The following is a 27475-nucleotide window of genomic DNA, read 5'->3' on the forward strand; positions in this document are numbered from 1 at the left end:
CTTTGTATTAGCTGAATGTTTTCCTAGTTGAGTTTTAACTACCTAGAAGTGGCATTCCCTTGAACAAGAAACAATTCCCTGCATATGGATTAGGTAAAGGGACCCTGACCATTAGGTCTAGTCGTGGCCAACTCTGGGGTTGCGGCGCTCATCTCGCTTTACTGGCCGAAGGAGCCGGCGTACAGCTTCCGGGTCATGTGGCCAGCATGACTAAGCCGCTTCTGGCGAACCAGAGCAGCACACGGAAACACCTTTTACCTTCCTGCCGGAGCAGTACCTATTTATCTACGGGCACTTTGATGTGCTTTCGAACTGCTAGGTTGGCAGGAGCAGGGACCGAGCAACGGGAGCTCACCCCGTTGCGGGGATTCGAACCGCCGATCTTCTGATCAGCAAGTCCTAGGCTCAGTGGATTACTTGGCCACAATTGTGGCTCCCTGGCATGTGTGTGGAGTACAGGTTACAGATTCCCCCCAGCCCCCTGTAAGATGGTTTGGAAAGAGAGGTCTAAATGACTCCTACGAAGCGCTCTTCTGTAGCTGGCTCTGGCATGTGGTTATTTGTTTGCTTTTCATTTAAAACATTTCTGTGCTATTCTTTAGTTAACAAAACTCCCGCAGTGGTTTGCAACAGTCATAACAATATCAGATAAAAGAATATAACTTAACAATGGCAGAATATTTTTTAAAAACACACACACACAGGTAAGAAAACAGCAGCAACCAGTAAACATCATCTGATTAAAACCTGCTTGCATGCTGAAAAGACTGGGTAAATGAAAGCAGTATTTGCTTGCTATTACTGAAGAGCTCAGCTTTACTGTTTGTTGTACTGTGTATGCCGTAACAAATCTCCATGTTGTCCATAGAAGACATATCAAGAAGAGGCTTGAGACAACAATGGCAAGGTTGAACTTGTGGTCCTTTATCAGCATATACACTATTCATCTTATTTTTTAATTTATTTTGTGAGAAAAGACAAGAGAGACAATGCCTGTTGTCTGCACTAGAAGGGACTTCACCAGCTATGCTTAGTAGCATGAGACTTCTTTAAAATGCAAATATCTGTTATTTTCTGTGACTCAATCAAGTTATCCTCTGGGAGGGCACTAGGGCCCTGCTACCTCTACCAACTTTTAACTTTAATCTCAAAGTTTCTGGTTCAATTTAAATATCACCTACATAACTGACTTCTTATTTCTGCAGCAACCTGTATGTCAGTATTTCCCTTTTGTAACAAATTGTATACTCTTAATGAGACCCTATTTGTGTTCCTCCCATATATGTGAACACTAATACGTAGGTCAGGTCACATGATTACACTCACCTCAAATTGGTAAAAGTAAACCCCTCCAGGGAGGGCATTCCACATGTGTGGTGCCAGTACTTAAAAGGCCATTTCTGCAGTCACCACCTCCCTCATGTTTAGACAGTGGGAGGATTTGGAGAAGGGCCTCTGATTTTTACCTTAATAATTGAGCAGGCTTATGTGAGAGAATATGATCCTGTTAATAGATGTTGGTAGGTTCAGGGCAACGGTAGGATTGTCATCTGGGTCTGGTGGAGTTAGACCTGTTGCGCCTTCAATTTAATCTGGTGACTCCAGTACTCTGATCCCAGTCTCTTTTAATTCATTTTACAACTCTCACTTTAAATCTTTAAATCAAAATTCTGATTTCTTTAAGTTTAATGAGAGCTTACAGGGTGAAATTCTAAAGCCTTCACTGCATCAGTTAAAATGTTCCTTGCAAAAAATAGCAGTCCCATTAAGTCAGATTCTTGCAGAAGCAAAGAGTGTTGCAAATTCAATTTATTTTGCACTAATTCTTCATAGCTTTGTTTTATCTAAAGTGAGTATGTTGTTGGAAAAGGAAGTAACAATTTTAGTTTTACTGTGCAGTGACCAGATTATGCAAGTTGCCAGTTGTACCTAGTGGTCATCAATCAACTCTGTTTCACAAGATTATAGTGATGAAAGGATCAATTGTGTTTGTCCTTTTTAAAAATGTGTCTGGCATTTAAACTTGCCAAGGGAGAAAATTAATATATAAAACGTGTGCTTGGTGACACAGGGATTTGATTTCTGGTAATATATGTAATAAATACACTATGCAATGATGCTCATTCATGTTATTTTTTTATTTAAAGAACGTCAAGCAGAAAATGTTTGGGCATAGTCCACCAAAACTAAATTTATTTAAATCCCATTTTTTCAAAGTATATATTAAATTCTGCCATTGCAATCAATAGGACTTATGGTACTGAAAAGTGCTCAGTTTTGGCTGGATCTTGCCTGATAGTATTTTAAAAGGTATGCAGGGGTTCTGCATTTTTGAAGAGCTGTTCTAGTATTCCTACATACATTGCTTTTTCTTAATAGGTGTTAGAAGGTTGTGTCCTTCCTTTCTTGGTGTAGATGTGATACTACCAATCTACTCATGATGGGGAGAGTACTAGAGGCTTATTTTCTCTCTCCTTCCTGTTCCTGTCTGTGTGAATTCTACTCTCTTCCATTCTTGAAGGAGGTTTATAAAATATGCATGGTGGAAGGAATATGGATAGAATTTTTTCCCCTTTCTCTTCTATAGTACTAGAAGTCTGTTTATATATACAATGAAATGGATAGACAGAAAAATCAAGACGGACAAAAGAAAACACTTCTTCTCATAACACATAATTAATTTATAGAATTTGCTCCCGCAAGATGTAATGATGGACATTGGCTTAGATAGCTTTAAGTGGGGATTGGACATATTAACGAAGGATAAGATTATCAGTAGCTATTAGTCATGATGGCTAGGTGAAACCTCTCTGTTCAGAGGTAGTATATTGCTGAATATCAGCTACTGGGAGCAATAGTAGGAAACACCTCCTGGCCTCCTGGCCTGTTTGTGTGCTTCCTGGAATCCTCTTGTTGAGCACCATTGGAAGCAGATTGTAGGATTAGATGGACCATTGGTCTAATCCAGTAAGAGCTCCATTTATGTATTTATATTTACCCCAATCTCTAGTTTATGTTAGCAAATAGTAACCAAACGCCTAAATCTCTGTGGAATGATAATCCTGTATCTGGGTTGCACAGCATCAGATTTTATGAGAGTGGTGAAGTGATTGAATGTTCCTCCACACGAAAACATTTCCTGCACATGGAACAGAAGATGGAACTCTTCTCCCTAACATTTAAATGATTGTGTGGACTCCGAAGTGGTATAACCCAGAAAAATGGATTAGCTCCTCAGTGGAAACTAGACCATAAAAAGGAGGGCTGGGATTTGGAGAAAGAAGTAGCCTATAGGTCACCTTACCAAAGTTAGAAAATTGCTAGCGATGCAACTGTATTGGGTTTATTATTCTGGGTAGCAATTCAGCAAAGAAGTATTGACATGTTTGAATTGTTGGGGCTGGGGGCTCTGCTTAAACTCTGTTTTTAAGAGGCTACATGATTTGGCTACATGATTTGCTACCAAGAATGGAAGTCAGGGTGGAGGGCTTGTGGGCCCTTTTCCTCCTTTAATTCAAGCACTGGTTGTAGGCACTGCGTTATTTTAATAGACACCATATGAATGCCTTGAAAAAGGACTATTGACTAGTAATATTTGTTGAAAATGTCCATGCTTTTTTCATATCTAGTACAAAATAATATGTTACTATATGTAACAATCCAGGTTTTATTGAAGACTACAGTGAACTCTTCCCCCGCCCCCAATTCAGATCCACGTTATTGTGACTTGGTTTCATTTCTGAGTCCATCATTACGGCAATAAGTTAAAAACATAAATAGAACTCATATTCTTAAAAGCATAGAGCAAGCCCACACCTTTCTTGATAAGTGAGAGTGGTGTAGTCAATCCTGTAAAAGGAAAGTAGAATGTTAACTGACATTGGGTTCTTTAAACTCAGAAGAATGATTGTGTTGGTTTCTTGGGCAATTCATTGTATTTTGTCTTTAAAAGGCTGAGAATAAATGCAGATGTGCTTGAGCATGGGGTTGTGTGTGTTAGTAGGTATAAAACACATTTTAAACGATTTAGGTCTTCCATAAATGTATCAAAATTGCAGGCATATGATGTTTAGAAAATCTGGAGTACTTAAGCATACAGTAAGGAGTACTTGTCTCTTGCACAACTGCAATCCTAGCCACAGGGTGTAAATCTCACTGATCATCTCAGTAAACATGCCTAGAATCACATACTTACTGTTATTTCTTTTTCCCTTCCATTGTGTGACGTTTTAAGAAATGTATACCTAACTGGTACTGAGTCTAGACTAATTTTCACACTGACTCATTTCTATTCTATTCTAATATATTTTCTCTCTATAGCAGTAAAGGCTGAAAAGCTAATAGTTTGCACATCTCAACCCAAACTGTTTTCTATGGTCAATCAATTGTCAGGAAGTGGGATGACTTAACCCAACACCTACTGTCCTACAGATAAGGTGTGTGGCAGAAGAAAATGGTGCATGCCTTCCCTTCTCCATCTGCATTCCCCTAACCACTCCCTCTTCATTTTGTGACTTGTTCAAAAGTCATTAGTGTAACTGACTGAAAAGAGCATAATAAACTGACAAAGCATAAGAGCTTTTGCAAGCCATAAAAGTTTCCTTTAAAAATGGAAAGTACAGCAGGGGACATGAACCATGGTAGGCGTAATAAAATATAAGTGTAAATTTGAATACCAAGTAGCCAAAGAAATAAAAATAAATGTAAGTGTAGCATAGGTGAGGAGCAGGTGTGAGAATCAGTGAGAGATTACCAGAAGCGGATATAAAGTTATAGAGAAGCTAAACTTCATTACCATAAAAGCCAATTGGATGTGGTCTACTACTGAATTAAGTTTAGCAGGGACCATAGCATTAGAAAACAAAGTAGAAGGATAATACATTCAGAGTAGTAGGTGGCAAGTATCCAGGATTAATGTTGGGTGGATTCATTTGGGAAGGTTTAAGTTGTATTTATATTTAACCTCACTTCCTCTTAACACCTCAAATGTTCGTGTTCTGCCTTTTAATCAAGAGTTTTATGAAGGTGGATTAGGGGAAAGGTAGTGGTCTTTTCATCAGTGCTTCTCTTTCAGTTTCAGCCAAACTTGGTTTTCTATATTGCGTTCAGTTGCATGTACAAGTCCATCTTATATCAGTAGGACTTGCATTATATAAATATGTATGTATGTACAGTTTGTGTGAGCACTGGAATCAGTGGAAACTGGAGCATTAACTTCTGTTATGCTGGATCAGTCATCTCTTGTTTTCTTCCCTTAGGTTCCAGAACACTTTAGTTATGCATATGGCAGTGTTGTTAGGTTTATTAAGTTTAAAACTCATCTTGGGGCTCAACTTGTGACAGGTGGCCAGGAGATTTTTGTGACAAGAAAATGCCCTACTTTGTCTTTGCATATATAGAAAGAGATTGTGTAATATATTATATATAGGATGCACATAAGGCAGAAAGGTTTTTTCCTGTTAACATTATGTGCTTCCCAAAGAGGTTTGCTTTCAAACCCCAGAATACCTGGTTTGTTCAAATTTTATTTACTCTCAGGGGTGGCCCATGTCTGCGATGCCCCTGCTGAAGCCTTGTTCATTGGGGTTATGCAGCTTTGGTTTCCAGATTCTGGTGAAATCTTGCAATAACCCTGTGAGATTTCACTAGAAGCCACTGCAGCTGCTTCTCCAGCAGGGGGAGCACGCCTGTGTGGAGCCTCTTGGATTCTGCTGCCCAAGGTGGCTGCCTCACTCTGTCTCATGGGCGGGCTAGCCCTGTTTACCTTTGTCTTCAACTTTGGATTTATTTAAACTAACCTCAGCTATGTGTATGCTTACATTGCAAAACATCACTCATAAGGTGTAAAAATGTTGAACTTCCACACTTCTGTCTCAGTATCCCACAGAACCACCAGATTGCCTTGTGGACTTACCAGTTCAGTTCTCTGTCTCCTGGATTCCAGAGGTAAGCAGCCTTCCTTCTTTTCTCCGGTTGTCAACGAACTTAGCTGCTTAGCCTTCTGCAAGTATCTTGTCTAACATAAACTTGAGCTCTCTTCCTTTTGTTCCGATTATGTGGAAAAAAATAACATAATGAACATTTTATATTCTATGTAAACCACTTAGAGGTTATGTGTGATTAAGCAGTATATAAATCCTGTTACATAAATAAATAAACTTAATTTTGTATTTAGTATTAATAGGACAAAATCCAAAGAGTCAATGGTCAATTTTTCTGCACTTCGTAACAAGCCATAACAACAACAATTATTATTATTATTGTTATTATTTTTATACCCCAATCATCTGACTAGGTTGCCGCAGCCACTCTGGGTAGCTTCCAATGAAGTATAAAGGAAAACACCAAAACATCAAACATTAAAAGCTTCCCAATACAGAGCTGTGCATCTGACCCTTTAGTGGCACAGTTACCTCATTCTGGACCCAGGAGTCCCCCCCATCCTGTTTCTGTCTACAGAAACAGTATGGGGGACTCCCAGGTCCAGAATGGGGTACCTTCTGTCTACTTAGGACTCAACCTCAATCCATTAACCACCATCCATCCATTGGGAAGTCAGAGCTGTTTCAAATGCAACGTTCAATATGTAATGAAGCTCAGCTGCCCAAAGAAAAGTCTTCAGATTCCATTGGCTGGCACAAGATCCTTGCATGTCAGGCTGTAGACGATGAATATTATTATTGCTATTATTTTAATTTAAATAGCTTCCTATCAATAAATATTCCCTGGGTGACTTCCAACTAAACAATATGTAATATGCAAAGCAAACAATGAAAGACAATGAGAAAAATTCTGTGCAACAGACAGCCATTCTTTAACTGAATATACTGTTTAAACTATTCACATCACAACTCTGATATACATTCCCCCCCCCCTGCACTTCTGTCCTATGCCATTTGGGACACATGGGGGAACAAAAGACTGCAATATCAGGGAAATGGAGGTGACGCAAAGAATACGAAGAGTTGAAATGCTAGTAAAAACCTTCTCCAACAAGAGGAGAAGAATGAGCAATTTCCTTGAGACTCATGGTGACTCAAAGGTTGAGGGATCAGACTGGATACTGAGGCTTTCGTAGTGGCTAAGCATCCTCTGGCACTACTTACAGGCTGTAAAAATTGAAAAGCAGACTATGTTTCGTACAGAGAAATTACTATGGTGAGGGGACCAAAGGCATGCAACCCTTCATAGGTCACCCTTGAGCCCCAAACTGTGGTTCCAGGCAGGCAACCAGGTTATTTAGAAATCAGAACTCTTCAAAAATGATGAAAGGTCAAAAAATCACCAGGAAATAAAACATGAAGGGTCATATTCCTGGAAGATCCCAGAGTAACCCAGGAAAAACAAACATGGAGAATAGTCTCTCTCAGGGGAGAGGGGGGGGAGGGAGGGAGGGAGGGAGGGAGGGAGGGAGGGAGAGAGAGAGAGAGAGAGAGAGAGAGAGAGAGAGAGAGAGAGAGAGAGAGAGAGAGAGAGAGAGGGTAGGGTGACTAGCTGGGGTTGAAGCAACCTATCCTGGAAATGAAGTTTGAAAACATTGCATTTCCAGGCAGATTGAAGAGCATATCTTGAGAACAAGCACTTAAGTCAGTTACCTAAGGGGAAGGGTTATATGAAACAAAGGGAAAACAGGCTGTATCCAGCAGAACGAAAGCATTACAAGACATGCTGAATGAGTATAGATATGATGATACAAGTTTCCCACCATAGGATGCAGAGGGTAATCTTAGGATGGAACAGTGAGGGGTCCTTTGTCAAGATTGGGGATAAGGAGCCTGGAAAATGGGGATAAGAAGCTCCAGCCAACATACATACATATATTCAAACATAATTTTATTTGCATCCCACCTTTCCACAGTTCAACCCATTCACAAGGCAGCTTACAGCATGAAAAAACACAATACAAAAGTAGTCACAAATAAGATATGATATGGGAAAGCTAAACAAGAGAAAGACATAGCTCAGTAGATGAGTGTGTGATTTGAATGCAAAAAGTCCCAGGTGCAGTCTCTGGCATCTCCAGGTGGGACTGGGGAAGACTCCTGTCTGAAATCCTAGAGAGCTGTTGCCAGCCAGTGTAGACAATATGGAGCTAAATAGTAGACTCAGTATAAGGCAGTTTGATGCTTCTAATAGTGAAATGACCATCATAATGCATTAGACATACAACATACAGAAATCACCTTGGGCTTAGGACTGCATAGCTTTTGTGAATTCAGACTGAAAGACAAATCAAATAATTGTCATTTCCATACTTTTCCATTTCTGTCGTGGTGGCTTGCCAGCCTCGCTGAGAAATCCACCCTTTTTCTTTCTTAGGTGCAAGTGCAACACACTGATATTAAAATGTTATCCCATGAGCAGCGATCTAATGTGAATTCACAAATATTTTGATGTCTAAAGGTGCTGAAAATCTTTGAATTTGAATTCAATATAATTCTTTATATGGGGAGCTAGTATTTATGATGGCTGTAAATACTACACTCTAACCCAGTAAAAAATATCGTTACTAGGAATCATTTCATTCCTGTTAAATATAGAAACTTGAGTACCATATATTATTTGTATAGAATTAATAGTTTGTCCTGTTCATGGGATGCCCCCCTCTGGCAAGAATGCAAAATACTTAATTTTCTAAAAGTTTCTCACATTGAAAACATTATTTTGCTTATTTTTTTTTTTAATGTAGTGCTGTCAGAGAACATGGTGCTTTACAGAGTAGCATAAGCTCTGTCATGCATGGCTGTGTGGTTTGCGAAGGTTCAGGGTGCACCAATTTGGAGAAGTATTAGAAAAGGCCTGAAAAAAAGCATCCATATTCAGTATCCTCCTGCAAATTCCCCAGATGGCATTTTGGGCACTGTAGGTTATCTTATCAAGGGTGTGCAACCCTTTCATTTGAGGCATCTGTATTGTTCAGCAATGAGCCCTGCTCACATCCATGATACTCCATTGCATCCCTCCTTCTGTTTCCATATTTTTCTTCTTCCCAAAGGTCAGTATTCTGTGGCTACTGAACATGCTCTGTCCTCACTAAGATGTTTTAGGGTATTATTATTATTATTATTTTGTACTTTTACAAATCTTGGAGCTTTCCTGACCTGCTGATATTTCTGTCTCACATGTGAGATGCAGTCAGACAACCAGTCTACATATTGTTTTTCATTACTCACAAAGAGAGAGAAGTCTTTTGAAACCATCAGCCAGGACATTAAGACTCAAGGGATAAGCCCCGTTATGCTTACAGTTCTATATTGGAATATCAGATTTGTAAAATGTTGGGTTGATTTCCTCGATGCCTTCGACATGTGCTGTGTCAGGAAGATTTGGGCACCACAATGTAGGACAGAGTCTCCAACAAAAATGTGCTCTCCCAAGCCCACATTTCCAACATGTTTGCACTCCGTCTCAGTGATGTCTGTACTGGCTTAGTCATGTCCACAGAATGGAAAATGGCAAGATCCCCAAGGACATGCTCTACGGGGAGCTGGCTTTAGGTCTCTTGGCAGATCAACTTGTGTTTTACAAAGATGTCTACAAATATGAATGAAGGCTAGCAATGTCAGGCGGGTTGTGTGGGAATACCTTGCAGACAACCAGAAGGCCTGGAGAAAGACAGTCGGGCCATGCATCCAGAGGAGGAATGACCTCTGGGAGGAGTGCAGAGAGAGGAAATGTCTGCCCCAGCTGCGACAAAATATGCCTCTCCCGTATTGGTCTCTACAGCCACAGCAGACACGGCAAGCGTCCAACGGTTTGACTTCACCCTCAAAGAAACACTCTTCCATTGTCTCCCAAGACAGACGGTTGCCAACCAAACAACTGTACTGAAAACATTTAACTGCCAGGTTTTTATGGTAATGCAATCTGCATCTGCATAAGAAAACTGCAAATGATTCTTTCCTTGTCCAATATTATTCACAAGTACAAACAGCTGGACTTGCCCCTTGATTCTAAATGCCCAGGTTGATGGTTTTAAAATACTTAGCTGTTTTCTCTCTCTTTGTGAGTAATGGAAACCAATATGTAGACTGGTTGCCTCTTGTTCTAGATATTTTGGGTATTCAGCATGCATGTGCTAGTTCTTGATAGGTATTTACTTCTTACATCTGTAGGTCACCTTAATGAAAACATTGACAAGACCCTTAACTCAAACAGTGCAAGTGTCACTGTTAGAATACCAGCACACTCTTGTTAAAGGGAATGTAAATAGATTTCAGGTACCATAATTGATTTCCCCCACTAACAGCTGTTTCCTATTTCATCTTCTAGTACTTTTGGACTTTAAGCTTGATGGTTGTCCCCCCACCTCTTTTTTTATATAATAATAGACAGGACTTTATGGCATCTGTATTAAAAATGGGTAATTTTCCTTATGGTCCCTGTCTTCCTGCTGGGTTGATAATGTTTTGATGTATTTTTCTTGTGCTCTGATGAGAGGTCTGCTGCTGCTGCTCTGACATATTCATTTGGATGAATAATTATAACGTGCACAATGTCAAGCTGAAGATGGTAGGGTTTTGTGCGTCATGACAAGCCTAGTAGCCAGTGCAGGTGTCTCACAGCATGATCAGTAGCAGCCAGTGTATTCTGGCTCAGAGGAGACATTTTAGAATAGTCAGAAATCAGCACCAAGGGCAAGGCGGCTGCCATTGTTTCATGTGCCAAATAAACCAAGAGCTTCCCAATGACAAGTGCGAGTACATCTACTTACTTCAGATACATACTTTATTTTTTTTTCCTAATTAGCCTGATAAATTTGCTCTCTACTCAGTTTTTGCCAAAATGTGCAGTTAAATGCATATATTATTCAAGGGACCTTATATTAAAGCCCTCCCTTTTCCTCTGAATTTTTAGTTAAAGTACATATCCAGTAAAATATGCGATGTAGGATCTTCAAAATAAGCCTGGTGTATTTCTAGCTTCTATTGCTAAGCCTGCAATGGAATTGTGGAATATTGAATCAATAAAACACACAAAGGCTTGGATGGTTGACAAGGGGAGTTTTTTAAAGATTTCAGATCTGATGCTTTTTTTTTTCTTTCACTGGTGGATATATCGAAAGAATCGGGAGGGGTACTGAAGAGGGGGTTCAGCTTGAGTAAATGACAAATGGAAACCATTTTCCAGGCAAATCTGAAAGAATCATAAATTACTAGGAGAAGAGACCTAGCGGGTCATCCAATCCATACCCCTGCTGTGTCAGAACCTGTTCACTGCAGTGCATTTTTCTCGTGTTTTTGTCTTAATCCTCCAATCAATGTAGTGGATATTGCCTAGCCTAGCAAGTCTTTCCCTCCATTATTTAGTTGAAAGGAATTTAAATTTCTTCTTAAGTTTTAATCATGAACACTTTCTCTTAAGTTCTGTAATTGGGAATCCAGAAGACGTATTGCAAATCACTGAAGCATCTAAAATCTGTGTATTTATGTTGCAAGATGCAGTTTAAAACTTGCAGATGAATGTTGCCAGGATGAACAACTGCATCCCTTAAGCCATAACAGTGTTTTTTTTGGGGGGGGGACCTTGAGAAAGCAAGAGGGAGAGAGCAAAAACTTTAGACACTCTGCTACATCATTTCCTCTAAATAGGGAATTCAATTATTAGTCAAGTAACTGATCAGTATGGAAGCAAACTTTGTGCTTCGGGTACTTGCTATGAATGCAGAAGTAAATAAGTTTGTAAATGAAAAGAAAATGAATTTTTAAAAGACCCCAAAAGCTACCTGACAAAAAGAGGCGTGGGAGACGCTCTAAAGATACCAGGTCGGAGGGAGACTTGAGTCGATTGATTGTCTGTATAGTTGAAGTAAGGAATGTGAAAAAGTCTATTGAAAAACACCTCTCCCTGCCCCTCAAAAGTAGGACAGTATCCTGAAGGGGGTTAAGGGCTGGGGAGGATGCATGCCATGAGATTTAAAAACAAAATACATGCCCCTTTTCACTGTCCTGCAATGTTTTCTTTTTCTCTTTCTCCATCTTTTTCTACTCACACTTCCAGTGGTGTGGGGCTGGCAATCTTCTAGCGCTATATAGCACAGCAGGAGTACAAGAAAAGTGTGAGGAGGTGGTCACACATTTGAACTTCTCTGCAGACAACTGCACAGAACATCTAGTTGCTTCAGGTAGAAAACCTGGGGTTGGAACAGGGCTTAAAGTGCTTTACATGTGAGTAACATGTGGATAGCGCTAATTTCTAAATATGGGTATTTGTTGAACTCTCTCTGTGTGTAGAAAGAGCCAGATACTAAGTATCTTTCCAGAGTTTTATTTTACCACCATGATCTGAGCCCAGTATTGGCCATCTGCCTATCACTTTGCCTTCCTCCACCTTGTAACACAGCAGCACTCTTCTCTAACTGTTAGTTGTCTTGGGACAAAAGAGATTAAGGTATGAATATACTCTGGCTTCTAGCACCAGTGAGGTCACCAGGGGCCAGTGGGAGATTGCACTTCCTGGCCCCATCAACTGTGTAGTGAAGGAGCAGCTGCTCCAGTGCTTGCTTATAAAATATTAGGTGCCTTATATTTGTAATAATTATTACTAATGTCATTTCTATGCTGCTTTATACTTTTAAGAAAAAAATCTCAAACCAGTTTACAACACATTAAAACATCAAATAAAACAATCCCAAATCACTGAAAAAAGTCAAACATAAAGTACACATTCAAAGCAACATAATTAACAGGAAACTAATTGTCTTAAAGATTTCAAATAAGTGTTAAATAAGGAAAAATTGAAAGTGAAATGGTGCAGTTCGCTTTTCTTGCTCAGTTCCTGTTTGCAGTGGCTCAGCCACTCCTAAACTGAACATGATCCTTAAGCATGCCTATATTTCAATAGATGCCAGGATTGGAGATCCAAACCCAACACCCCACCCCTCTGTTCTGAACAGAGCAGAGGTGCAAAGAGCTTCTGTCTTTTGAGTGATGGTGGCTGGTACAGATGCCCTTTCCCCGGGCACCAATGACACACCCTCAAATTTCCAAATTTGCCTTCTGGTTCCTAAAAGGCTCCATCTTACAGTACCCCAGAGATGGTGAGGAAGGGCAGGCAGATGTATATTTTGAAGTTAAAATGCTTGCTTCCCTGTGCTAATAGAGGGCTGGGGGAAAATAAAAATGGGATGTGCTTTTCTTTCAAACTCTCCAGGAATGTCTGTAAGTCCCAAACAGTGCTACAGTCTGGAGCCCTCGAAAGAGCACTCTTGTTGGGGACCTGGAGATAATTAGCAACATTTTGTTGTGGGTCCCTGCTTGTTCATAGAATCATAGAATCATAGAGTTGGAAGAGACCACAAGGGCCATCGAGTCCAACCCCCCAATTGTTCATATTCTTTTTTTAAAAAAATGCAACTAAATCCCCCCCCCCCCCGTTTATTTTGTATAAGTCAGCTTTATTTGCAGGTATAATAATAAATCAGTTGGTGGAATCCAGAGATGACATTCTGTATGCAGAATACATCATCTGCTCCTGGAAAGGCTTTTAAGTTGCACTAGATCATTTTCTGAGAAAAGAGGAATTAAATTCTCCTGGATATTTGGGAATTGGTAGCATTATTTTCCTTTGGCTTGTACTATTGGGACTTAGTCTGTGCTGCTTGTCATTTTTAATACTGTATTTGGTGATTGGTCATTAGCATCGCATTTGAAAAGGTCTGGGAGAATGTGATGGTAACAACCAATACCAAGAGGAAGGTCTACCAGGCTTGTGTGTTGAGCTTTACGGAAGTGAGAGATGTTGAGCATCACATTGCAGGACAGAGTCTCAAACAAAGATGAGCTCTCCCAAGCCCACGTCCCCAGCATATTCACACTTCTTTCTCAGCGATGTTTACGCAGGCTGGATCAGGTCCACAGAATGGAAGATGGCAGGATCCCCAATGACATGATTTCCACGGAGCTGGCTTCAGGCACCAGGCCTGTTGTCTGACCAACTCTGCATTACAAAGATGTCTGTAAATGGGACATGAAGGGTGGCAACATTAAACCGCCTTGTGGGAATCCCTTGCAGACGACCACAGCACCTGGAGACAGTCAGGTCATGTATCCACAGTAGTGACTGGCTTGTGCATCTGTGCAACCACATACTTTCATCTGCCCCAACTGCAACAAAACATTTCTCTCCCTTATTGGTCTCTACAGCCAGCAGGAGTAACTCTCCAACAGTTTGACTTAACCCTCGAAGGCACACACTTCCATTGTCTCTCGAGGCAAATCGATGCTATCCGGTGGCTCATACTAGAGTTTCACTGTAACTTGTCCATCTAAAATCACGAAGCGGCAGAGTCACTCTTTATTCCTTTACCAAGTATCTTGTCACAGATAAAAATGGAATCCATGCAAATTGCTTAAACGGGAAATGTTCAGAAATAAACTGGTTGAAGTGTAAAATGGATGATAAATTCCTCCATGATTTGCATGACAAAGTAATGCAGCTGATTTTCAGATAGAGATTTAGATATGCATATGGAAAGTCAGTTGGCAACATCAATGAAGCATGCAAATAAGATCAGATGAGCAGATCACTTTAAGAAAAGATTTGGCCACCTTTTAAGGAACATCATCGAAAAATTGCAATTAGTATTAAAATTAATTGGATTTCAAAATGTATCTGTGGATTCTAATCCCTTGATGTTTCTTTATTTCTACTGGAAACCCTTTGAATTCCCTAAAGATAAAGATAAAAATGATTATTAGAGGATTTATCTGTATGTGATGTAGGGAAATGTGAAAAATCAAAATGGAAAGCATCTGTTGCAAGTACCAGAAAATTATGCTATTAATTTAAGTGTCATCAGAGCACAAAAGATCACATTCCAAGACAGTGTGAAAATTATTAAAATACTGGAAATAATAGTACTTAAGATGAAGATATTATGCTCTAAGATCTGGTTAAGTGACTGACACTATTATATCACTTCAGGTATTATAAAAGTAACAAAATGCTTTTAAAGATAATAAGCGTTACATTTTGAGATTGGCAGTATTCACACTTTTCTGCTTAAGTGCTTTCTCACTTTAATATAATTTAATAACAGTAGGGGGAAAATCCAACATTTTCTTTCTCAAGCTCTGCCCTTCCTTTTTTCAATATTTTTCATATAACAACAAAAAACGGCATCTAAGCAATTTTTGAAACACCCAAAACTTCATTTTTGCCTTTTGACACTGGTTAAAAGACCCATATTTGTTCTTTACTCTTAGAAGATATAATAATTTCAGTTCATGGTGCTTTAGAATTGAATACCACATTACTCTGTTAAAAATAATAATACCACACACCTAAAATACCTTGCTGCTGTACTATAATGAAATTTATATATACATGTATAAACTCTGACATTATACAATTTGGTGATATACGGGCCCTACCAGATGTCCCTGCTAATTCTGCCAAAGGACCCTGGGGTCTCCCAGAGTCTAATTTAAAAGTGTGTTAAATGTAACAGGAGAGCAACCACACAAGTTTCTCTCTCTCTCTCTTCCTGCTGAAATGTGAGTCAGCAGTTGGTTCTTAGCACACATTTTAGTTAGGTCCCCCCCAACCCCCCCCCCATTATTGGCAGAAGATTATACTGGATACAGTTGTAACGGGATTCCTTTAATTGGAGCATATTTCTAGGCTTCCTGGTATTCTAAATCACTTGATGTTAATTGTGTTGTGCTGTATGTGTTAGAGGCCTTGCAATGCAAACCTGATGTTCTCAGAGGTAAATATCAGATATTCTTGGTGGTGGTTTTTTTATTGACCACTGAATCCATTTGTTATGAGTTAAAAACGAATTTTAAAAATAGCTTCGAGAAATAAGCCATGTTTCCCCTGCTTTCAGCATGGAATACGTTGTATTGCATTTTTTTTTCTTTTTTAATAGTTTGAAAGGTGACTCATAGCATAGCTCAAAAATGCAGCATTTGTGTGGCCTGTTCAAAACTCTAAAGTGTTTTTGGGGGAAATTCCAGTCTTTTCTCCCCCCTCCCACATATTTTACTGTTGGATGTATGCTAGACTTTAAAATGTTGGAACAGGCTGTTATTAAAAAGCTATTCTGTATTGCTGTTGGTAAAGTGCCATCTATAAAATTTGTTACAATTTCCTTCTCTCTCAGAGCTCCTTATTAAGCATTCACAGTCAGTTCTTGGCAGCATTAGAATCATTGAAGGAGTTTTGGAATGCTCTAGATGAAATTGATGAGAAGACCTGGGTACTTGAGCCAGAAAAACCCACACGGAGTGCCACAATGCGAAGGATTGCCGTTGGTAAGAATAAAAAGGACAACTTCATGTTGACTTCAGGTTAATGGAGATCACAGAAACGGAAATGCAAGACGTTTAAAATTATTAGTTTTCATGCGGAAATGTGGCTTTAAAACAGAACACATTGATTAATATCAGCTATTAAATCTGACATCGTTTCACGAACAGTGCAGTATCAAATCACAATGTGTCAGAATTTAGATTGCAAGTTCCTCGACTAACTTTCAAGTCCCATAGAATTCAGTAGCATAACCATCCCTTGGTGTTTAGATGGTGCATGCAAATGTCACAGCAAGTGCTGTCACAGGAGACTCGTCGCATGCCTCTTTCAAGATTCTACCTGCCTTCCATAGCTTTTTTTGAACATGTGAATTAAAAAGTATTTAACTTTTTTTTAAAAAAGACACCTGCTATTTGAATAATTTGGTGGCATTTTTTTTAATTGATTAAAAGTAGTTTTAATCGATACCTCTGACCAATGAAGCAACTAGCTAATGTAAGCCTAATGAATAAAAAAAAACATGTTCTAAATAAGAAGTGGGAAAGCAAAGCATGTGAAATGGATAAAACAATTTGAAGCTAGTAACTTGCAAATGTTAAAACTGAAGAAAAGGTCTGATGTATTGTTTTTAGAAATGACCGGCACAGTGTCTTGGGTTCAAAGCTTAAACTAAGATTGCTCTTGCAGATTCCTTTTGTGTGTGTGAAGTATAGTTGAGTAAGGATGAAACTATATGTAGTTATAGCTCTGTTCATCTACATGTCTGTTCCAGGAAACAACATTTCAATTAATATAGAGGTAGATCCCAGACACCCCACCATGCTTCCTGAGTGTTACTTTCTTGGAGCAGACCACGGTAGGATGACTCCTATTTAAAAATCCATTTTGTCAATCATAATAGCTTTTCTGTCGCAGTGTATATCACTTTATGCTTACCGCAGGTTAACTTTTATACTAAATTGAGTCTACTTGTTTCAGGCAGACCAAGCTAGACTCACACCATTGACCTTAATTTTTTGAAAATTGTGTGTGCGTGCGTTGCTCAGAAAAACGTTGAAGATTCAATACATTACAAAACAATTTTGCACTGCTTAATATATTGCCAGTCTGTTCTATAAGATGAATTTAGCTGCAGTGCTACAGAAAGCTATACTGTGCCCCATGTCTTCTTGGTGGGCTGCATGTCAGTTCTCAATCCATTGAAAAAAGCTGCAGTAAAAGCCTGGGAACTAAGGTTTGGCCAAAGGCAGATGGGTTTCTGGTGACTAATATGCCCTAAGATTTCTTCAAAGCTGAGTTGTTTCCAGTTCTGTCAATATATTTGTATAATGCCAATGGAATTGGCAGTTTCAATATATTTGTATAATGTCATTATGGAATTGGCAGTTTCATTTTCAGGCCCTTTCCTATGATCCACCAAATGCAATTTGCCTTTTCACAGCAGTTGCATACCTTGAGCTGATTATTTTCGTTGAGGCTGCAGTCATTGCCTATTAAGCCCCTATCAGCATATCTGTGAAATTAGGAGTTTTTACCTCAGCGTGCATCGACTTGCACTTACTTAGTTTGAACTGCACTTGCCATTTTACTAGCCTGTTCATCCAAATTGGAGAGCTACTTAAAAAGTGAATAATATAATATCATCCACAAACTTTGCCATCTCGTGACTCTTTCTCTCAAACTCTGCATCATTGTAAATTAAAAAAAGCAGAGCACCCTTTATAGATCCATGGGCAATATCTGTTTAAAATAATTTATATCCAGATCTTAATCCCCAAGATCAGAGTAGTATACAGTGAATACTAGTAATGTGCTGGAAATATTTGATTTTAGTGCGGGACAGGGATTTGTTTATGTTCTTTTACCATTCTCTATTAAGTAATAAAAAAAGGTATTCAAAGGGGAGGACAAATTTCAGTGAAATTTTCATGGGTTTCCGTGAGTGTTCTTTCATTCTGCAAATAATATCTCCCGTGGTCTGCACTCTGCAGGCTTCCTGAAAATCCCATGGCATCTATGATTGGGCTTTCTTGTAAGTGCCATTCAGAGATATAACTAAACATTTAATGTTTGTAAACATTGTGCCTTGCATTGCAAGTTTACTTAAAACCAACAGTGCAAAATACAGGGTGCCCAGTTACATGATGTGTTATATGCAGCACACCTAACCTTGCAGTGCATGGACTTACATATCCAGCTGCCTTGAGCCAATATGCAGAAAAGTGGTGTATGCATAGAAAAATAAATACATGCCTGATAATTGAGAATTCATTCTCTGCTGAATCAGGCAGCCCGGGGTGTTATTGTTTTTATTATGACTGTGTTGTGCATTTTGCATATTTATGATGTAAAACTGTGATAAATAAATTTAGTAAATAATAAAAAACACAAAATTTTAGGATGTAGCTGCCCTCCTTCCCCTCCAGTCCCCATTGTCCCCTTTGAAGGAAGTCTGTTCGTAGAATGCTCTTGGGAATAGTGACAACACATGTGATTTTTATTTTCAGTGGTAAATCCCTTGAAAGTCAAGCTGAACAGCAACATACACCTGTGGTAAGTGTGTTTGGTTGTAGACATTTAGTTCATAGCTTTTTTTTGGAGTGTTGATACTTTATTTTCCTCCTTCTTTTCAGGGATCCAGAACTCAGTTTACTACAAAATTTGAAAGAGGTTTTAGAAATTGATTTTCCATCTCGAGAAGCTCTAGAAAAATCTGTAAGTTGCTCTGTGGTTATAATGTTCATATTTTGAATACTATGGCAAAAGGGAATTCTGTAGCAGAACAAAATAATAGGAGCATTAATACATGCGATTAAGACATCCAAAATAAGCTTCACCTTTTAAGTTTTAAAGATTTGTTAAAATGTTTACCTTGTCTCAGTAAGAAAAAATTGAAATATGAAAGAGTATGAAATAAGATAATAAATTATTATTTATTTATTATGTTAAAAATTTGTATACCACAGTATACCTGTAGATCTCAGTTCAGTTCACAATAAAAAGAAACCAAATACAATTTACAATAAAGGGTCGTTGCATGATCGTCAAAAATTCATTGAGTTTTATTCTTAATAAGGACATGATTAAAGCTCAAAACACATTGCACACCTAGTGATAATGTAATGATACTTCACTCTTAATTGGAAAATTTCCACACCAACGATTTTCCGCAAGATGGTCACTAGTTCAAAGCCAATTGAAACTGAATACCTGGGGTAAACCAAGGACCAAGCTCTTCAATCTGTTGGTATCTCATAATATGCATTCTGGAGAAATATTCTTAATATCTGTGGGTTGGCACCATTAAGGCAACACTTTAATCTCAGTGTCTTGTCAGGGTAATCATTGCTTCGGTCATTCTTTGGGTGATTGTCATCTGATACAAAAAGGGAAGAGGGAAGCACACTTCTCTTGTATCCTGATGTCTTAAAATAGGCAGATTACAGCTTCTATCATGCCTGACCACAGGCCATGCCGGCTCATAGTTGGAGGGTGCAACACACTGGCCACCCCTGTTCTAACAAATGGCCATTTCACATTTCTCTCTGTGCTCGAGTAAAGGGATAATGCCTGCCACCTACGGATAAATGTATTAAAAATAAAGGTTAAAAATGCATTTTCTAACCAGTTGGGGGATGCCTTCAGTTGATAACAATTTTAAAGTTTAGTCCTTAATAAATGATCATAAATGGACTCTTGTACATTTTCTTATAAACGATAAGCCAACCACAAATGTAATTGTTTAAAATGGGTGAAACAAGTTGACATGCTTTATTCTGTGCTCAAGCTGTGTTCCATGTGTTTTTAGGACTTCTCTATGGATTGCGGGATCTGCTACGCTTACCGTCTTGATGGGACTATTCCAGACCAAGTCTGTGACGACCCCCGCTGTGGCCAGCCTTTCCATCAAGCTTGTTTATATGAGGTAGAGCAATTTACGGTAGCATTCTATGATTATGGAACGGAAAATTGATGGGTGGGGTGCAATCATACGGGTGCTCTTTTGTACTGTTATTGGACAGGAGGCATTTTTTCCTGCAGCCTCCAGTGCCCACATCCGCAAAAAAAAAATTGTTCTGAAGAATGCGTGTAGATAGCACATTGAAGCTGTTTGTACTCCTGATACAAACCAATCTTACAAGTTGTTTGATCACACATTATATGCCAGTCAGCATATAAACATGTTTCACCACAGATGTGTGAAATTTCAAAATTTTGGGTTAAGACTCACAGCACAGGAATGTTGTGCTGCAAAGGAATTTGCCAAAGATCACACAGTTCCAGCTGGGGTTAAATTGAAATTGTAAAGTTATTGTGCCAAAACTGAATAGCCTGGACTATATACTTGGTCTTGAGTAGTGTGTGCCAAAATGGAGGTTGAGGATCCGTAAAAGATCCCTGTTGATTAATTTACTGGTAGGGTGGTGCTGTGGGTTAAACCACAGAGCCTAGGACTTGCCGACCAGAGGCTCGGCGGTTTGAATCCCTGCAACAGGGTGAGCTCCCGTTGCTCAGTCCCTGCTCCTGCCAACCTAGCAGTTCGAAAACACGTCAAAGTGCAAGTAGATAAATAGGTACCGATCCGGCGGGAAGGTAAACAGCGTTTCCGTGCGCTGCTCTGGTTCGCCAGAAGCGGCTTAGTCATGCTGGCCACATGACCCGGAAGCTGTACGCCGGCTCCCTTGGCCAATAAAGCGAGATGAGCGCCGCAACCCCAGAGTTGGCCACGACTGGACGTAATTGTCAGGGGTCCCTTTCCCCTTTACCTTTAGGGACAATAATTAGTGGAGAAGCAGCCGCTTTTGTTCTCACCAGGACCAAGTGTGGCCAAATATGCTCAGCTTGGCAGTTGGCAAATAGATTGGGGGCAGAATTAGATATTTCTGGAGATCTTCTAGTCAGACAATGGGGGCAGGTTTGTTTCCTAAAAATGAGGACAACTAGTTACACCAAGCTTTGCTTTCTCTGTCTTGCTATTCAAAAACCCATGCTGTGAGCAGCCACCTGGAGAGTGAGACTGGGCAACATGATTTAAGGCCTTGAATAGTAAGGGAGCTTGCTGTATTTGAGGCCTATTCTTTTGAGTCTTCCTGGGACTTACCTAATAACATGCATTTCTCTGTAGTGGCTGCGTGGACTTCCTTCCAGTCGGCAAAGTTTTAATGTCATATTTGGTGAATGTCCCTATTGTAACAAGGTAAGGAAAGCAACGTAGTTGCTGGATAATTGGAGCTGTTTCTGTATGAGCTTAAGTTAGGGTTTCAAAATACAATTGAAATTAGCTTGTCTTCTTTTAGGAGACTTTGGTGCAAAGTTACTGTCGTGCGCATACTTAAATCTCTCAGATACCGGTGTCTCTTGATACTTAGCGGGGGTGGGGTGGGGGGGTGGGACGACAATTCCAGTGTCTGAGTTAAAAATTAGGGGAGGGGGAATTATTCTTTGTAATAAATACCTTGGAAAATACTGTAAGCAAAATTCAAGTACTTTATTGATTTTTAATTTTGTAACAACTCACTTTGCTTTGAAAAACCATTCCAGCCAATAACACTGAAAATGTCTATGAAGAAAGTCTGAAGTGGAATTTCAGAAGCCTGTAACTATGTAAATGTACACTCTTAAGAATGCTAACACATTAGACATGATATCAAAGAAAATACACAGAAAGCAGTATTAAGAAGAGGAGGACAATGATGGTCATCGTGTATTGGTACAATTCTTTATGAAGTCCAGATGCTTCATGAAGTCCAGACTCCAAAGTGCTGCATATAGAAGTGCTAGTTGAAGTCTGAAAGCGTTCTGGTTGAAAGGCTTCAGAATATGTAACTCCATTTCCTATGGATTTTTCCTCAATTTGCCAGAAGGTGTTGCAGATAGGTTGTGGTTCTCTACCTTTCTGAGAAGGGAGCATAAAACCTCTATCCATGTCTTCAACAGAGATCTGCATAAGAACAAATATTTAAGCTCTGGTACTTTCATAAATATATATATGACTTTTTTGTATAATAATAATAAACTCATGGTACAAAGATAATTGACGATAAGTGTAATAATTCACCAGATACATTTATTATCTATAACAGCTTTTCTACGTCCATTATCTCAGTTATTCTTTTCACAGAGAGCCATGGGATGCAGAAGTTGAAGCCTGACCCATCAGATTCCTAGTCCATTGCAAAAAGCCATACCATTGTCCTACATAGTAATCCTCCTTGTTTGGATCTCTTGAAGACTGATTTTGTTTAGCCAGCTTCTGTAATAAAGCTGTATGCTGAGCATTGAGACACCTGACAGGAATGGACTGACAGTCCAATTTGGGGCTATGACTTCTCTTTCAGCCAACAACAGAAATGATAGCCAGATAAGGGAATGCCATCATAATTTTTTACAAGGCAAGTGGGGGGTGTTACACCTATTCAGTCAATCTTGCTACATTCAGCACTCCCACTATATCAGCATATAAGTCCCTATGGTTTTACGTTTCCTCCAGCTTTCTCAGTGTTACATATCAACTTCTAGTTGAAACGAGTCAGGGTTATGAAACCTGTAGGACAATTAACAGCACTCCTCTGGATAATTCAGTGATTGAGCTGGGAAAGAAGGGCTCTGGTGGTCCTTGAGGTATCTCGGGCCCAAGTCGCTCATAAACCGTGAACCTGGCTCAGTAGCCTATGAGCATCACAGATGCTTCAAGCTGCCTGCTGAACTCACCTTGACTAACTTCCTCCTGTAAACATCGGTTGTGGCTCCAGCTGGCTTTCCTCCAGTCTCAGCGGGCTAGGAAGAACAAACAGAACTAGCCAGTGGTAAAAGCCTTTAGAGTAAGGGTGAAGTTTGGGGGTGGCGGGGAATGCAACCAGCAGCTGGCTTTAAAGTAACACATTTCTTGCCTCAGGGAGAACATAGTTCATAGGAAGATCTATTAAGGTGACACAGGTGTATATGCAAGTTCGGGGCGAACGCCTTTGAAGTAACAGAATTGTAGAGTTGCAAGGGTCCCTGAGGGTCATCTTAATTCTGTTCCGCTTTTAGTGGAGAGCAAAAGGGCTCAGGGGCGGGGGCTGCCCGCAGAAGCAGTGCCGCCACCCCTGGGCTTACAAAGCCTTCATGTGTGGCAGTTGCTTTTTAGCCTTCCCCCCTCTCCCTTGTGCATAACAGTGTATGTGTGGGCCAGGGCACATAGTAAATGCTTTTAGAGTTTACCCAGGTATGTGCAGAATACTTGCATTGGTATGGATTTTAATGGGCAACAGCAAGTCAGCCCTAGTTAGCAGGGGAGAAAACAATCATTAACCTTTCTAAATTTCAGAACTAGCAGTTAGTACATGAGAAGCTATACTATACTAACTGGTCATATTGGTTTAAATGAGTGTGAAAAGGGGAACGTGTTAAGGTCTCAAGGGCCTGTACCATTTCAAAGTGGTGGAGCATCACAGCATCCATAAAAATCCTGCCCCCCACCCATCCACGCCGAGACACCGGTCTTGAAAGACCTACACTGGCTCCCAGTACGTTTCTGAGCACAATTCAAAGTGTTGGTGTTAACCTTTAAAGCCCTAAACGGCCTTGGTCCAGTATACATGAAGGAGCGTCTCCACCTCCATCGTTCTGCCTGGACACAGGTCCAGCACCAAGGGCCTTCTGATGGTTCCCTCGCTATGAGAAGCCAAGTTACAGGGAACCAGGCAGAGGGCCTTCTCAGTAGTGGCACCCGCCCTGTGGAACGCCCTCCCACCAGATGTCAAAGAGAAAAATAACTACCAAACTTTTAGAAGACATCTGAAGGCAGCCCTGTTTAGGGAAGCTTTTAATATTTAATAGGTTATTGTATTTTAGTGTTTTGTTGGAAGCTGCCCAGAGTGGCTGGGGAAACCCAGCCAGATGGGTGGGGTATAAATAAAAAATTATTATTATTATTATTATTAGCAACGTACATTGCAGGAAAAGTAACCTTTGTTCGGCCGTTTCTCACCTGCGCTCAATATTTTCCAAGGTGTGCAGGGAGTGGGGGAATGTACAGCTAGAAAAGCAGGAGTTTTCCGCAAGCCAGGTACAATTTAATGCAGCAATTTTATTTATTTTAAGAACTCACCGCTTCATTCTGAAGCTGCTTGCTCAGCTCAGCCAGCATCTGCTCATCTTGTCCTTGGCTGCTTTTCATTCCCACAGCGGCTCTTCTACGATAGGAGAGGTCCTTGCTTTCGAACTCCTTTCCCTTCTCGTCTTTAACTTGCCTTGGCACTGGCTTTGGCAAATCAACCTGTTAAATGTACAAGTTGAGTGACTTGTGCAGCTGCTACTCCTGCCTTACAGAATCTGTTCCATTGACTGCGGCTTGTGTGTGAAATGAATGGCTTCTGCGCAACTTCTAGCAAAAGCATCACTAATCCGCCAACACAAGGAACGGCCAACATTTACCGCGAGTTGGAACTGCACAGGGCAGTCGTTTCATTGAGCTCTTGAGCAGAGTGCTTGCACTTGTGCTATCCTAAGGGGCAACGTTATTTATTGCGAAAATTTGTTCCAAGGATTCTTAAAGAACTCTTAGATGAATGTTATTAACCTTTACTGGATGCAAAACCAATAAGTCTCTGTCAATTAAGCTTGCATTAACTATATCTAAGTAAGTTGTTTTTATTGTGGTGATTCTAATTAATGTCAGTGCCTGGAATGAGAAAATAATCACTACTTATTCCATTAGTGAGGTGATCTGACCCGCCCTAAATGGGGCGACAAATTTCTCATCTTCCCCATAATACTGATATACTTGCTCTCGGGGCACCCTGAAAGGTCATGCAGCCCCCCTGCCCACCCGAGAAGCTGCATTTACATTAAAAATGTTGTTTCACTGATAAGAATATCGTTTGTCAAATTTCTAGGTTGCCCTCCCTGGGATTATTTTCTTTTTAACTTGCAGCAACGACATGTAATAGGGTGAACTGAGCAATACGTTGAGTGAGCTGCACTCTTCAAACAACAACTGAAGTGTGGATTCCCCATGTCCATTCCCTTACAAAGGAGGAGAGGGCAAAAGACAGACTGGGATCTACTGGTCAATGGCTGGGTGATCTGTAATAAATAGGCAAAGGCTTCCAAATCTCAATAGCAATGAAAAGGCTTACCTCCCCCCCCCAATAAATTACGATAGAATCTGCATTAGTTGATATACATTTATTCTTATATACAGTGGTGCCTCGCAAGACGAAATTAATTCGTTCTGCAAGTTTCTTCGTCTTGCGGATTTTTCGTCTTGCGAAGCACGGATGCACCCTGGTATTAACAGTTTTAAGAAAAAGGAAACAAACTCCAAAGCAAGCCCATAGGGAAAATCGTCTTGCAAAGCAACTCAAAAAACGAAAAACTCTTTCATCTTGCGAGTTTTTTGTCTTCCGAGGCATTCATCTTACAAGGTACCACTGTATTCAGGTTAAGGCAATTGCATCTTACGGCAGAGCTAGGGATTCTGTGGCTCTGCATAAGATGTTGAACTAACAGCCAACAGCCCAAGTGACTAGGTGCCTTTTCCCACTACAATCACATCCTTCAGTCTTTGCCTGCTCCACACTGGGAATACAGAGCAGCCCTTGCACCACCTCTTCCTAATGCACAGGCGTCAATGGCAACAAGAAGGTATTATAAAGGTAAAGACTGGATGGTTAAGTCCAGTCAAAGGCAACTATGGGGTTGCAGCACTCATCTCACTTGCAGGCCGAGGGATCCGTCATTTGTCCATAGAGTTTTCTGGGTCATGTGGCCAGCATGACTACACTACTGGCACACAGAGGACTGTGACGAGTGCCAGAGAGCATGGAAATGCCGTTTACCGTTCCGCCGCAGCGGTACCTATTTATCTACTTGCACTGGTGTGCTTTTGAATTGCTAGGGTTGGCAGGAGCTGGGACAGAGCAACAGGAGCTCACCCCATTGCACAGATTCGAACTGCCAACCTTCTGATCGGCAAGCCCAAGAGGCTCAGTGGTTTAGACCTCAGTGCCACCCACTTCTCCTAATGTATTATATCTCTACAGTGGTGCCTCGGGTTACAAACACTTTGGGTTACAGACTCCGCTAACCTGGAAGCAGTATGGGTTAAGAACTTTGCCCCAGGATGAGAAAAAGAATTTGCGCTGCAGCAGGAGGCTCCATTAGCCAAAGTGGTACCTCGGTTAAGAACAGTTTCAGGTTAAGAACAGACCTCCGGAACGAATTAAGTTCGTAACCAGAGGTACCACTGTACTTGAGATCAGGTATGTGGTCTCCCATTCATTCAGAGATGTGTTGGGATTTCTGGCTTTGTAGGTTGGAGTTTTGAACAATTAACGGGTAAATGCTTCCAGTACCGGCTAATTTGGAGCCATTTTTAATCTGATCACGTGGCAATATATGCAAGATTATTCACTCTCCTTCTCCCCCAGAATCCAACCTGATTATCGCCTTCATTGTATTCTGTATGGCTACTCCATTTTCACCTACACAATCGTTAACTGAATTGGGGGCGAAGTACAATGCTTTTCAAACTCAAAAGCAGTTGAAGCTTTTCACAGAAAATGGACTTTCCTGCCTTTATTCCCTATTTGCCGACGGTTCACAACACGCTATATTTTAGAATACCCTCGAGTCAGAAACAGCTCTCAAATCTGAGATGATGCAAGGTATGCATTTCATGCTAATGAAAGAGGATATTTGAAATCTCCACGAAAAACTCAGAGGATGATGGGGACGAGGTTCAAGTCATCTGCAAACAGCACAGTTCTCTCCCTGACCTTGTTATTGGCCATTAAAAATACTTCTGCCTGTGTCTGAGGAACAGAAGCTGTGATAATTGACACTCCTCGCTCGTGGACTTTAAATGGGGTTATGCACTTGCAAATAGCAAATACTATTGCAGATCTCTCTTTTCTTGCAATCAAAGTTCAGCAACATCTTGTTTGACATCAATATCCAAGGTAAGTTTTAAGCTAAATACAAAACGTAATAGATTTCTGAGCTTTTGGAGGAAACGGAAGAGGGGAAAAGGGAAAAGAAACTGCTTTGTCCAGCGGCCTGGTACAGTTTGGGGGATACTCTCCATAACCCAACCTGTACAAAAACTTAATCTTTCCAGAACCGTGGAACTGGCATAATTGGGATGAATAGTCCTTTTTCCAAACATTCTTCTATGACCCCCTACTTGTTTTCCTGGGCAGGAGCTGGACACAGAGCGGGTGTGGGGTCCTGG

At 40.3% G+C, this 27475-nt stretch overlaps 2 protein-coding genes across 6 annotated transcripts in view; one reads left to right on the top strand and one right to left on the bottom strand.

Annotated features, from left to right (window-relative positions):
• The window catches only part of FANCL (FA complementation group L), a 46342-nt gene extending 24405 nt beyond the window's left edge, over nucleotides 1–21937 (top strand). For all 3 annotated transcript variants that reach the window (XM_081904288.1, XM_081904286.1, XM_081904287.1), the window contains 8 exons: nucleotides 5878–5946; nucleotides 16109–16259; nucleotides 17030–17113; nucleotides 18765–18810; nucleotides 18891–18972; nucleotides 20066–20182; nucleotides 21383–21454; nucleotides 21799–21937. In XM_081904288.1, the coding sequence (XP_081760414.1) occupies nucleotides 5878–5946; nucleotides 16109–16259; nucleotides 17030–17113; nucleotides 18765–18810; nucleotides 18891–18972; nucleotides 20066–20182; nucleotides 21383–21454; nucleotides 21799–21834 (657 nt within the window). In that variant the 3' untranslated portion in view covers nucleotides 21835–21937. The remainder of the gene's footprint in view (nucleotides 1–5877; nucleotides 5947–16108; nucleotides 16260–17029; nucleotides 17114–18764; nucleotides 18811–18890; nucleotides 18973–20065; nucleotides 20183–21382; nucleotides 21455–21798) is intronic.
• The window catches only part of VRK2 (VRK serine/threonine kinase 2), a 67430-nt gene continuing 61679 nt past the window's right edge, over nucleotides 21725–27475 (bottom strand). For 2 of the 3 annotated variants that reach the window (XM_081904120.1, XM_081904122.1), the window contains 3 exons: nucleotides 24350–24517; nucleotides 22969–23034; nucleotides 21725–22198 (listed from right to left, as the gene is read on the bottom strand). In XM_081904120.1, coding sequence (XP_081760246.1) covers nucleotides 21905–22198; nucleotides 22969–23034; nucleotides 24350–24517 — 528 coding nt within the window. In that variant the 3' untranslated portion in view covers nucleotides 21725–21904. The remainder of the gene's footprint in view (nucleotides 22199–22968; nucleotides 23035–24349; nucleotides 24518–27475) is intronic. The other variant, XM_081904121.1, reaches the window with a different exon arrangement.

This window comes from Podarcis melisellensis, assembly GCF_964234715.1.
Source record: "Podarcis melisellensis genome assembly, chromosome: 3".
NCBI classification, from domain to species: domain Eukaryota; kingdom Metazoa; phylum Chordata; class Lepidosauria; order Squamata; family Lacertidae; genus Podarcis; species Podarcis melisellensis.